Source organism: Pseudorca crassidens, chromosome 15, assembly GCF_039906515.1.
Source record: "Pseudorca crassidens isolate mPseCra1 chromosome 15, mPseCra1.hap1, whole genome shotgun sequence".
Classification (NCBI taxonomy): domain Eukaryota; kingdom Metazoa; phylum Chordata; class Mammalia; order Artiodactyla; family Delphinidae; genus Pseudorca; species Pseudorca crassidens.
In genome coordinates this window covers 36,015,830-36,029,627 of record NC_090310.1, presented here as the reverse complement: position 1 = coordinate 36,029,627, position 13,798 = coordinate 36,015,830, and the positions used below count along the sequence as shown (strand labels likewise).

Genomic DNA, 13,798 nt, shown 5'->3' with positions numbered 1-13,798 from the left:
ACACTACCAAATATAAAATACGTAGCTAGCAGGAAGCAGCCGCATAGCACAGGGAGAACAGCTAGGTGCTTTGTGTCCACCTAGAGGGGTGGGATAGGGAGAGTAGGAGGAAGATGCAAGAGGGAGGAGATATTGGGGTATATGTACACATATAGCTGATTGACTTTGTTATACAGCAGAAACTAACACACCACTGTAAAGCAATTATACTCCAATAAAGAAGTAAAAAAAAAAAAAAAAAAAAAACCATGTCTGAAACTTACAAATTAACTAGAAGGCTTAAAAACCAAATGGAGACAACAGAGGAGTCTATGGACTTCAAAATAAATTGACAGAAATTATTCAATGTGAAACAGATTAAAAACAAATGAACAGGGCTTCCCTGGTGGCAAAGGCAGTGGTTAAGAGTCTAACTGCCGATGCAGGGGACTCGGGTTCGTGCCCCAGTCCGGGAGGATCCCACATGCCGCGGAGCAGCTGGGCCCGTGAGCCATGGCCGCTGAGCCTGTGCGTCCGGAGCCTGTGCTCCACAATGGGAGAGGCCACAACAGTGAGAGGCCTGCGTACCACAAAAAAAAAAAAAAAGAAGAACAGGGTCTCAGATATATGTGGGACAACAGAAATAAGTTTAACATACATGTAACTGGAGTCCCAGAAGGAGCAGAGAAAGAGAATAGGGCAGAAAAAACATTTGAAGAAATAATAACTGGAAAATTCCCCCAAAGCTGGTCAAAGACATATATTTACAGATTCAAAAGTTCGATGAACCACTAGCAAGGTAATATCAAAGAAAAACACCTAGGCACATCATAATCAAACTGCTGAAAACCAAATAAAAAGAGAAAATCTTGGAAGCAACCAGAGAAAAACAACACATTACATGAGGGAACAGTAAGTTGAATGACAGCTAACTTTTCATCAGAAATATGGAGGCTGAAAGACAATGGTACTTAATGCTGTTTAAGTATTAAACAGCAGACCTGCACTAAAAGAAATGCTACAGTTCTTCAGGCTGAAAGTAAATGACATGAAATGGAAACTTGGATCTTCAAAAAGGAATGCAGAGCATCAGAAATGATAACCTATGTAAACACAGAAGAATTTTTCTCTAATTTCCTTAAAATATATACAGCAATTTAAACCAAAAATTAAAACATTATCTTGTGGGGTTTACAACGTATGTACAGGCAATACATAAGACAAATGTAACATAAAGGATGGGGTGGAGGGAATAAATGCACCTATATAGTTGCAAGGCTTTTACAGTTTATATGGTATATTACAATACTAATTCTAAACAGACTATGAAAAGTTAAGGATGAACATTACACTCTCCAGAGTAACCAATAAAAAATGATGCAAAGAGGTATAGCTAAAAAAGCATTAGTAAACTAAAATGGAATTCTAAAAAATATTTACTTGATCCAAAAGAATACAAGAAAGCTAGAAGACAGGAAAAAATGAGAGGGGACAAATAACATAATGGTAGAGATAAATCTGACTACATCAATAATTACATTTTAGGTCAATGGACTAAACACTTTGATTATAAAGGCAAAGACTGTCAGAATTGATAAAGCAAGACCTAATTATATGCTGTCTACAAAACAATCACTTTAAATATAAAAACACAGATACACTGAAAGTAAATGAATGGAAAAAGATATGCCACGTAAAAAGTAAGCATAAAAAGGCTGGTAGGACCAAATTAGATCAGACAAAGTACATTGCAAAATAAAAAGTATTACCAGAGAGGACTTCCCTGGTGGCACAGTGGTTAAGAATCCGCCTGCTAATGCAGGGGACACGGGTTCCATCCCTGGCCCGCGAAGATCCCACATGCTGCAGAGCAACTAAGCCCATGTGCCACAACTACTGAGCCTGCACTCTAGAGCCCGCAAGCCACAACTACTGAGCCCATGAGCCACAACTACTGAAGCCCGTGCGTCTACAGCCCGTGCTCTGAAACAAGAGGCCACTACACTGAGAAGCCCATGCACTGCAATGAAGAGTGGCCTCCGCTCACCGCAACTAGAGAAAGGCTGTGCGCCACAACAAAGAGCAAACGCAGCCAAAAATAAATAAATAATAGGGAAACATTATGAACAAATTTATGCCAAGAAATTTGACAACTTATATGAAATAGACAAATTCCTTGAAAAAATTATCCAAAGTGACAAATGAAACAGAAATTTTGAATTGCTTTATATGTAATAAAGAAATTGAATTTATTTGCAAAAGTATTTCTGTAAATAAAATTCCAGGCCCAGAATTTCTACTGAATTCTATCAATCACATGAGGAAGAAGTAACATCAATCTTACACAGTTTCAGAAAATAGCAAAAGAAGGAATTATTTCCATTCAAGTTTTATGATGACAGCACAACCCTAACATCAAAAGCTGACAAAGACATCATGCACACGCAATAAAAATACTACACCAATATCAATCATGGACACAGACATGGAGGTCCTTAATAAAATATTAGCAAGTAAAATCCATTAATATATAAAAATGATACTACATCACAACCAAGCAGGTTTATCTGAAGGATGTAAGGCTAGTTTAGCACTAGGCAGACCTTGGAGATATTGCAGGTTCAGTTCCAGACCACTACAATAAAGGGAGTACCACAATAATAAAGTCACACAAATTTTTTGGTTTCCCAGTGCATATAAAAGTTATATAATTAATCTAGATATTGCAGAACACTAAAAGTGACCCAGAAGCCCTTCAGAAGAGGAGTAGCTGAGTCCTTTGCCATTGTAAATCTGGGGAGGGAGAGTGATGGGTATTTAAGATGGAAGATAAGTTTGAGAATCGTTAAATGAAAAGTCAGGATGGAGAACAGAAATGATAATTAGATCCTTTTTAGAGGTAAAAGATATATATTGGGCTTCCTGGGTGGCGCAGTGGTTGAGAGTCCGCCTGCCGATGCAGGGGACACGGGTTCGTGCCCCGGTCCGGGAAGATCCCACATGCCGTGGAGCAGCTGGGCCCGTGAGCCATGGCCGCTGAGCCTGCGCGTCCAGAGCCTGTGCTTCGCAACAGGAGAGGCCACTACAGTGAGAGGCCCACGTACCGAAAAAAAAAAAAAAAGTACTAAAAGAAATTATAAGAGATATTTTAAAAACAGCTTTGAGATATAATTCACCCAGTTAAAATGTACCATTCAATGGCTTTTAGTGTATTTACAAAACCAACCTCATTATCTAATTGAGAATATTTTTAACACTCCAGAAAGAAACTCCATACCCATCAGTAGTCACTCCCCATTCCTCCTGCCCCCAGCTCCTGGTAACCACTTTCTGTCTCTACAGATTTGCCTATTCTGGACATTTGCCTATTCTGGACATACTACACATGGTCTTTTGTCTATGGCTTCTTTCACTTAACGTAATGTTTTCAAGGTTCACCCACATTGTAGCACATAACATACCTCATTCCTTGTTATGGCTGAATAACATCAATTATATGGATAGGCCACATGATGTTTATCCACTTATCAGTTGATGGACAATTGGGTTGTTTCTGCTTTTTGGCTAATATTACGAATAATGCTGCTATAAACATTGTTGTACAAGTTTCTGTGTTTTAAATTCTCTTGGGCATAAACCTAGGAGTGGAATTGCTGGGTCAAATGGTAAGTCTATGCCATTTGTCTATATCAAAGTCTGTACCATTTGAGGAACTGCCAGACTGTTTTCCAAAGTGCTGCACCATTTTATATTCCTGCCAGCAGTGGGTGAAGGTTTCTCCACATCGTCACAGATGTTTGTTATTGCCTGTGTTTTTTTTTATTATAGCCACCCTGGTGGGTGTGAAGTGCTATCTCATCATGGTTTTGATGTGCATTTCCCTACCTAACGTCTAATAACATTGATCACTTGAGATCTTTTTCCTTAATGACTTAAAAGGGAACTCTGCCCAAACAAGACACCATAGCCCAAGAACCATAAATTTATGGACCACATAAAAATTAAAGTCAATAAAGTAGACCCTTAAACAAAAAAAAAAATTGTAACTATGTGATGTGATGGATGTTAACTAAACTTACTGTGGTGATCATTTTGCAATATATACAAATATTGAATCATTATGTTGCCCAGCTAAAACTATTATAATGTTATATGCCAATTATATCTCAATAAAAAATTAAAATTAAAAAAATTTAATGAATAAATAAAGACAATGAGGGATTTCCCTGGTGGTCCAGTGGTTAAGACTCCATGTTTCCACTGCAGGGGGCACAGGTTTGATCCCTGGTCGGGGAACTAAGATCCTGCATGTCACAGGGCACAGCCAAAAAAAACAAAACAAAAAGAACCCACATGTCACAGGGCATAGCCAAACAAAACAAAACAAAATAAAGAGGTAAAAAAATAAAAATAAAAACAAGAGGACCTCCCTGGTGGCGCAGTGGTTAAGAATCCGCCTGCCAATGCAGGGAACATGGGTTCGATCCCTGGTCCGGGAAGATCCCACATGCCACGGAGCAACTAAGCCTATGCGCCACTACTGAGCCTGCGCTCTAGAGCCCGCGAGTCACAGCTACTGAAGCCTGCACGCCTAGAGCCCGTGCTCCGCAACAAGAGAAGCCACCACAATGAGAAGCCTACACACCGCAACGAAGAGTAGCCCTCACTTACTGCAACTAGAGAAAGCACGCGCGCAGCAACGAAGACCCAATGCAGCCAAAAATAAAATAAATTTATTTTTTTAAAAATAAAACAATGAGCAATAACCACACTTAAAAAAATGAAAGTCAATGGGCAAACACACTAGAGTTAAAAAAAGTCTGAAACATGTGGCAGAAGGCTAGTTTCCTTAATACAGCAAGATCACTCACAGATCTACAAGAAAAAGACCAACAGTGCAAGAGGAAAATGGCACTTCACAAAAAAGAGAAACATCAATGGCTTTGAATCATAGAAAAAGATGCATTACCACATTCATAGCTAAAGAATTGCATTTTAAAACAAGATAGCATTTTCACTGTCAGACTGACAAACATTTATAAAATAGTTATGCTAGCACTGGTGAAGGTGTAAAAAACTGTTGGTGGCACTGCCTGTGATTTTAAAAAGAATGAAGACTGCAAACAACCTAAAGGTCCCTCAGGAGAAGGTTAAGTGAAGGAAGGGGCACCACACTGTGGCTCCAGGGCTCTGGGTGTCTAGATACAGCATGTGCAAAGTGTGAGGGGCAGACTGCGCACAGCCCGTGACCGGGGTAGCCCTTCTTCATTCCCAAGGGAAGGACGGTGTGGACACCCGTCGCTGCAGAGGCTTTTTCTGGAGCCACTGGGCAGTGAGCTGAGACAGGGTAGAAGTTTTTTTCACTGTACCAGTCTGTTCGGGAAAACACCACTACCTTCTCACTAATAAAAATGTAGAAATAATTTTTCTCAGGAAACTCCTATGAAGTTAGCTTTAACTCTAACTCCCCATCTTATCACCAGCTGCCCATATCTCCCCATGAAGTCACACGTAGAGGAAAGCAGCGCGACTCTAACCCAACTCCACTCAAGAGCGTCCCCAGCGCGGCCCCCACCTCCTTACTGTCCCTCCAATATGCCAGCCCATTCCTGCCTCAGGACCCTGGCACCTACCACTCCCTCTGCTTGAAACGTCCTGCCTCGGACACCTTCACCTCCTTCCAGGCTTTGCTTAAACGCCACCCTGCACGTGAGGCCTCCCCTGACCGCCCCACTTCTACTGCGATCCTCTTCCTGCTTTGGTTTCTTCACATGACATCCACACAGCACGTACTTGTCTGCATAGACTCCACTCCACATCAGAGCCACAGAGGGCCAGGACTCCTGTCCGTCTCATCCCACAGCAGGCACTGCAGATGTTCGTTTAAGGAACTGCTGCTGCCACACTATGGAGCTCCAGTGGCCTTGACCGTCTCATGTCTTTATTTTTCCCACGATCACCCTAGAGTTGGAGCAGGCCCTTGATAAACACATGGTCATTTTCTCAGAAGGTACAGCCACAGGACACAGTGTTTCTCAGAATGCAGGTCAAGATTGCTGATTATGAAAGCAATTCAGTGAACTAAGCAATTCAGTGAGCTAAGTCAGAATTTTTTTTTTTTTTAATGAAACGGAAAGTAAAAGAATGCATAGCATGGGACTTCCCTGGTGGCGCAGTGGTTAAGACTCCGTGCTCTCAACGCAGAGGGCCAGGGTTCAATCCCTGGTCAGGGAACTAAATCCCACATGCATACTGCAACTAAGAGTTCACATGTCAAAACTAAGGAGCCCGTGAGCCGCAACTAAGAAGCCCACCTGCCGCAACTAAGACCTGGTGCAACCAAATAAATAAATATTTAAAAAAACAACCAACACATAGCATAATACATGTAAGTATTTACAAAACTCTTTCAGCTAAGTATGTACACATATTTGTACAGTATATGCATACTTGTATAGCAGGTCACAATGTGAATGCATTTCTTACCAGAGTACATGACAAAAAATGCTTGAAATTCACTCATCTAATATCAACCTAAACATTTCTAAGTTAAAGCTTCAGGTTCTATAAAAAGTAAAATTTTTAATAAGTTTACTTATAAAGTTTAAAATTCTGTAAAGGTACTTTCAGATCAATGAAAAGGAGAATTAAGCCTCTCCCCAAAAGGGAAAATACAATACTGGAAAAACCGTCATCCTTTGGAATGTAGCCTCTAGCTTTCTTTCCAGAACACCTCCAACTATGTTACCATAGTTTTATGCTTGTAAGCATGAAATTCTCTGCTTTTCAGTATAAGTCAACTCGGATGGTTTCATTATCTCTCAAATTTCACCAGATACCACAGGTTAGCTATACGCATCTGAAATTTCTCCAAACATTTTGTTTCTTAAGTTCTGTAATCATTTGAGGTAAGATTTATGTATATCAATATTCTAGACAGAAAGTTCTTCACTTTCTATTTATATATCAAATAAAGATTTGGGGACTTCCCTGGTGGTCCAGTGGCTAAGACTCTGCACTCCCAATGCAGGGGGCCTGGGTTTGATCCCTGGTCAGGGAACTAGATCCCACATGCCACAACTAAGAGTTCGCATGCCACAACTAAAGATCCCACATGCCGCAAAGAAGACCAGGCTCAGCCAAATAAATAAATATTAAAAAAAAAAAAGATCTGCATTCCCTCAAAATTTTCTACGTGCGTTCCTCTGGAATTCCTGAACATTTTCAATATTTCTTAAACCTTACTGTGTTTCACAGCCTGTTTTGGGTTTTTTTTTAAATTTATTTACTTTTGGCTGTTTGGTCTTTGTTGCTGCACAAGGGCTTTCTCTAGTTGTGGCGAGCGGGGGCTACTCTTCGTTGCGGTGTGTGGGCTTCTCATTGCAGTGGCTTCTCTTGTTGCAGAGCAAGGGCTCTAGGCACGTGGGTTTCAGTAGTTGCGGCTCGCGGGCTCAGTAGTTGTGGCTCACAGGCTCTAGAGCACAGGCTCAGCAGTTGTGGTACATGGGCTTAGTTGCTCCACAGCATGTGGGATCTTCCCAGACCACGGCTCGAACCTGTGTGCCCTGCATTGGTAGGTGGATTCTTAATCAGTGTGCCACCTGGGAAGTGCCTTCACAGTCTGTTTTAATCGTTCTCTACTAAGCAATACTGACACTCTATCAAGAAACATCAACTCCCTGAATACAGAGAAACACAGCAAAACCAAAAGGGAGGGGCATCTCTGAAGAGTCAAAATACAGGACACAAAATCCACATGCAGAGCTTCAGTTAAACAAGAATATTCTGTCCCCATCCAGAATTCTCCTCTCCTTTAAAAAAAGTTGCTAACAAGTTTTATGATCCAGTTTCCCAACCCTCAACTGAAAACAGAGAGGAGGAGGGAACCTGGCGTCAGAGGCCTGGTAAGTTAAAATGAGAGTAATAGAGGCTAAAAACACAGAAATACTCAGGATGCAGTTTCAGTTTGGAACATTTTATAGACAAAGGAGCCGTCACATCCTAGTGGTCCTGCAGAGGCCTGTGTATTACAACAGAAGACCATAAGTTAACATTCATAATGACCCTGAAAAAAAATCAAAGAAAGGTTCTGTCATGTTTCATCTGATGATTAAGTCTTTTAGAAAGACTTCTAATCATAATGGTTGAAATTAAATGTTTTACTACTTTGCAAGTAAGTTTCATGGAAAATCCTTCCAGGCACTCCATTTCCTAAAAATGCTGGAATATCGGTATATGTGAACTTCAGTGCTTTGCTCACTCCTTCACAGCACACATCGGTTCCCTCACTGTCCCGGTCCTTTCGGAAGACTTGTACCCTTCTATTTTGTTCTTAACGGTATTGCTATATAGATTTTTCTTTTAAAATATGGCATTCATTTTGCCTATCTCAAAATTAATTTCTAATATTCTAATCACATTTCTTGATTATACAGCTGCTAAATAACAGCCATTCTTTCAAAATTAGTTACAGCCATGACTCAGCTACACCTGTATTCAATTTACCTATACTTTGGGCATCAAAAAGCAGATGGAAATAATGCCCCCAAGTAGACATTGGTTCTCCAAGCTACAACTTTCATCATTTGTAATTCCTAGTGGTTTTAGCAGAAATAACCAGCCATTCCAGAAATATCCTGGAATTTACCTTTACTAAAAGCTACGGAACTATAGGTAAGTCTCCACGTGGACGAAGCAAACAGCAGTTTCCTAGTAAAAAAGGCTAGTGTTCTGTATCAAGGCTGAGCAGAATGGTATTTAAGAAAAATTCTAGCTGCTGCAATGAAGGCACCAAGAACCCAAACCAAGAAAATCCTCTGGCAACTTAAAGTATCTCACTTGAGAGTGAAGTGGATACATTTTCATTGATCCTGAGTCAGTACTTTGGTTTGAGACAGACAAGCAAACACCACCACTGGCCTCTTTAATAGTCTCCTTTGTCCTGTTACAACCTGGTATTTGACATCTGGGAGTGAGAACTGTCATTTTCCTTCAGTGTTTACTCATCAGCCGGCTTCCCTCCCTCCCTTGAAGCTGCATGCCAGAGGGGAGCAAAACACCTGGGGATCTTTCTTCTGTCTTAGTTCTGATCAATTACTCAGCCAGTAACTAATAAGGTCTTTACTAACCTATTACATTTGGGTTGATCTTTTGCAGACAGCACAGATAACTCAGGCCCCTCATCCTAACCAAGTGTCCCATTGCCTCCTGGACAGCTGGCCACACATCCCTCCTCTGTCCACATGCTTCTCTGGCGCTAGCCCTAAGCCCCAGGACCATGGTTTACATAGACGGCACTGCCATTCAGGGTCTAAGCAGTTAACCATTGAAACCTTTGTCCTCATGTTAAATTAGCAACACCCACAGCTGCTTTACTGAGAGAGTGAAATCTGACCAGCAAGTGCTACTCCTTGCATCCCCAAAAACAGCCCGAGAACACCAGAAATTTGCCTGAATTCTTGTGAAGGTTGCAGCACAAGAGGTGGAAGGGCAGAAATTAAATAGTATGGGCCCCACACTGAGAGCAGAGGGAGGAAGCAAAATAAATCAACAAAATAATTAGTACTAAATGGGTGTTTGCAGTTGACAGGGTTCAGGTGGGGCTCGTTTTGAAGGATGACACAAACCTGCAATGATTTAGCCCTACAACAGAGAAAGCTCACTCTTGTGAACTTTCTTTGGAGCAGACTGCCCACCCCTTACAACTCCCCAAGGCAGAAAATTAGAGCAAAGGCTCCAGCTTATAGAGAACAGAAAAGTCATAAGATGTTAACTTAAGCACCAAACAGTCCTACTGTGGCTACCGCATGCTCTCGTTCTTGCAATGCCAACCGTGAAAATTAGAATGGTACAAAGAATGAATTACAAACACACATGGTCAGAACATCTCAGAACATGGGAAAAGAATCTTAACCTGCAGAGAGCAGGGAAAAAAACAAGTTGGCTACAAAAAAACACAAGAATCAAACTGATATGACTGCTCACCTTTAACGAAGTTGCTGGAAGACAACATAGCAATATCAATCTTTGAAGGAAAATTATTTTGACCTGGAATGCAACACCCAGCCAAACTACTTTACAAGTATGAGGTCAAAATAAAAATCTTTTTAAACACGGTGGGGCTTAGAAAATTTACAACCCATTGACTTTTTCTGCAAAACAAACACAAGGGTATATATATACTCTGCTAACACAGGAAATAAATCCCAAAAGGAAGGAAGATGTTGAATACAAGAAACGGTAATAAAACCTACAGTTGTCTTATCTGCTAATGCATGATATTTTTAAAAATCATTGTTTAAAAAGAGACTACACCAAAATTTAAAACTCAGGTAACAGAAAAAGCCGTAAAAGACATGAAGAGGAAATTCACAGAAGATATACAAATGGCCATTAAACAAATGAAAACATTCTCACTGGTAATGAGAATTCCCTGTGAGAATTCCCATTCCCTGCTAATGAGAATATAAGTTGATAAAGCCTTTTTGTACAGCAATTTGGCAATATCAGCTAACATTTCAAATACGCACAGGCTCTGAACCATCAATTCTAAAACTCTCTGTAATTCTAAAGAAATGCCACACATGGACACAAGGATTAAATACTCGCCCATTCTATACAGCACTGTAATGACCCCTCCCCCCAAAAAATCTGGAAATAACCTTTATTACGTCCACTAATAGGGCAATGTTAAGTAAATGATGATACGTCCTAACACAGAATACTACTATGCGTCCATTGTAAAGCCGTAAACCCGTGCATACTGACAGGAAAACATATGTAAGCCATTCTAGAGCTTAAAAAAAAAATCTGTAGCACAATGTATATACGGTTTAGGCCTTTTTACGTAAAAACAGACGTGTGTATTTATATGTGTGTAACTAAGTGTACAGAGCCTGGAAGCAACGCCAAGACGTTCACCCGTGGTTACTGCGGAGTGGGGAGTGAGAGCAGAGACTGCGGTCATTCTTTTTTTTTCAACACTGATTTGAGCACCTACCTACCAATTCCAGGCCCTAGGGATACGGCGGGCAACAACCCAGGGTCCACGGGCTGCACGAGAGCCCAGCGTGCCGGTTCTCTGGTTTGCTGCCGCGCGCCGGGCCGAGTGGGCACTCAGGTGTGTGTCGAATGAACGAGTGACCAAGTGGCTTATGCGTTATTCGTGTATAAATCAACTTGGGGGGGGGGGGGAGAATAAAAACACAACTAAGGGACTTAAGTAATCACCCTGGTGAAGCCCCTTCCCAGCGCACACGCGCCCTTCGATTTCAACTTCCCGAAAGTGCCTTCGGCTCCAGGAACGAGGAGCCCGCGACCCCTCCGCCTCAACCCGGCCCGAGGAGCTCGTTGGAGAGAAGCCTCTGCTGCAGTCACGCGGGCCCGGGCTCAACCCCGTCACCTCCGGGGAAACCCGGCAGCCTGGCGCGGAGCCGAGCCAGGTGACACCAGAACGTACCGAGGGCTCAGCGTTCGCCGCTCGCAGCGCGTTGGACACGTAAACCTCACAAAAATCTCCCAAGCCGAGCACGGAAGAGCCGTCACCGCGCCTCCCACGTAGAAAAGGGGCTCGGGACCCCGAAGGCTCCGCGCGTGCCCGTCCCCACTCGCTTTCCACCCGTCTTGCCCGGCCGCCCTCACCTCCCCGGGCGACCGCCAGCGCCGGGGCCCGCAGGCGGCAGCCCCACAGCAGCAGCGTCCGCAGCTCGCGAGCCATGTGTATCCTCCTCGGCGCCCACAGAAGCCAAGCGTGCCGCGGGCGAGGCCGGGGCGGGGCCTTATTCGGGCGCGGCGTGGTGACGTCACAGCGCGCGCCCGGCTGCCCGGCCCGCTGCCTGCGCCGGCGGGTGGGCGGGGCCCTCTGTGGCTCGGGCTCGGGCGCGGTTCGGGCGCGGTCTGGCCGCGCGGGGGCAGCCGGACCTGGGGGCGGGACCTCCGTGACCTTGTGCCGCGTTGTCAAGGGCGACGGCCGTGTCCGCCGAGCCGCCGGGGCACTTGTCCGCCGCCAGCTGGTCCTCGGTTTGTGCATCCCAGAAATGGGGCAGATGTTAACATCCACCTCGCAGCGTGTGAAAAGGCGACGCCGGGGCAGAAGCAGTTAACATCTCCAGGGTCTTTATATAAGTCTTGGGCCAACGGTCCAGACCAATGGAAGTCAGTCTCTCCAAACCAAGACAAGCCAAATAGCTAAAAAGAGTAAAAGGGAGAATTTCAGGCTTGACTTGTCTACACCAAAACTTGGGAGCCAACTCCCACCAGCAAGACTGGGCTTATTCATCATTCCAATTCTCTCGCCTTCCTGGAGGTAAGAGTCTGGTTGGAGATTCGGACTATCAACTTCCTTTCTCACAGAGTTCCAAACCACGTAAAATGCAGATTCTCCGGCACCGCCTGAAGTGAGGCTCAGGCAGCCCCCTAGATGATTATGAGGCACACTGAAGACTTGCTGCCACGATCAAATAATTGCACACAAATGGGTTACTCGAGATTGTGACAGGATCTGCTAAGAACAGGAGCCAGGAGAGTGTCCCCCAGTGGGACCTGGACATAGCTGGGGCCACGGGAGGGGGTGTGACAGGGAACACTTGCAGGTCGAAAGTGGTATGGATGATCCCCAAGTTCCAGGCTTAAGTAATGTAAAAGAGGTGGGCAGATTTGGATGGAAGAGCAGGAGTTCTCTCACCTGGAAGACTCCATCAGCCTCCTAACCGGCTCCCCATTCTCTGCACAGCAGCTGATCATACACACTCCTCAGTCAGGGTCCTCCAGTGGTTTCCCTGCACATAATCAATTCCAAACCCCTTCTGCCTCGGCCTCCAAACCCTGCATAACCTTACCCCCACATCACTCCCTCCTTCATGATACTCCAGACACATGAGCTAGTCCCAGGTATAGTGTTCCCAGGATACCGCTGAATTGAGGGGTCTCAGCCTCACATTTCATGTGGTGTTCACTCCACTCAGGAAATCATCTCTTTTGTAAGAGCTGACACATTGGTCTATGAGGCAATAGATCTAGCTTGGGAGCCCTCTTATTACAGGAAGAGGAAATAGTATTTGGCAAAGGGAGGAGGGAAACCTAGGCTTCAGTGAAGGATGGCGGTGGGTGGGGGCTACTAGGACCCTTCTGTCCTCTCTCAGTCTGTGGCCTTCAGAGACATAACCTCAGCCACAGATCTTTGTGATATTGGGTCCCCTGGTACCCCAAGGAACTGTGGCTTTTTAAAGTGCCCAGGGATCCAAGCGAATCTTGAGGGGGTCATGAGAAGATTCAAGCCCTATGCAGACAAGGAAAATGGAAGAAGGGAAAGAATGAATAGAGTACTTGAGTTGAATTAATCGAGACTGGCAGGGAGTTGCTTGGGGAGAGCAGAGAGAGAAACAGAGGAGGGGAAGGGAGGGGGAGACCCCCTGGATCTCCCAGCCACCACTGTGGCCACTATGAAGCTGCTCATTCCTTTTGCAGAAGTCACTGCCTTCCCCTGGGGGTAAGCTGACAGCCATGAAAAATGCCTGCTGCATTATTCACAATAGCCAGAAGGTAGAAGCAACCCAAGTGTCCATTGATGGATGAATGGATAAACAAAACATGGTATATACATGCAATGGAATATTATTCAGACTTAGAAAGGAAGGAAATTCTGACACATGCTACAACGTGGATGAACCTTGAGGACATCATGCTAAGTAAAATAAGCCAGTCACAAAAAGACAGATAGTGTATGATTCCACTGACATCAGGTAGTTAGAGTAGTCAAATTCATAGAGACAGAAAGTGGCATGGTAGGTGCCAGGGGCTGAGGGAGGGGGACTGAGAAGTT

At 43.9% G+C, this 13,798-nt stretch overlaps 1 protein-coding gene across 1 annotated transcript in view; it reads right to left on the bottom strand.

Annotated features, from left to right (window-relative positions):
- Positions 1–11,763, bottom strand: part of TRAP1 (TNF receptor associated protein 1) — a 48,661-nt gene extending 36,898 nt beyond the window's left edge. Inside the window, exon 1 of the mRNA XM_067706818.1 lies at positions 11,620–11,763. Within this exon, the coding sequence (XP_067562919.1) occupies positions 11,620–11,695 (76 nt within the window). The 5' untranslated portion in view covers positions 11,696–11,763. The remainder of the gene's footprint in view (positions 1–11,619) is intronic.
- Positions 11,764–13,798: the final 2,035 nt, after the last annotated feature.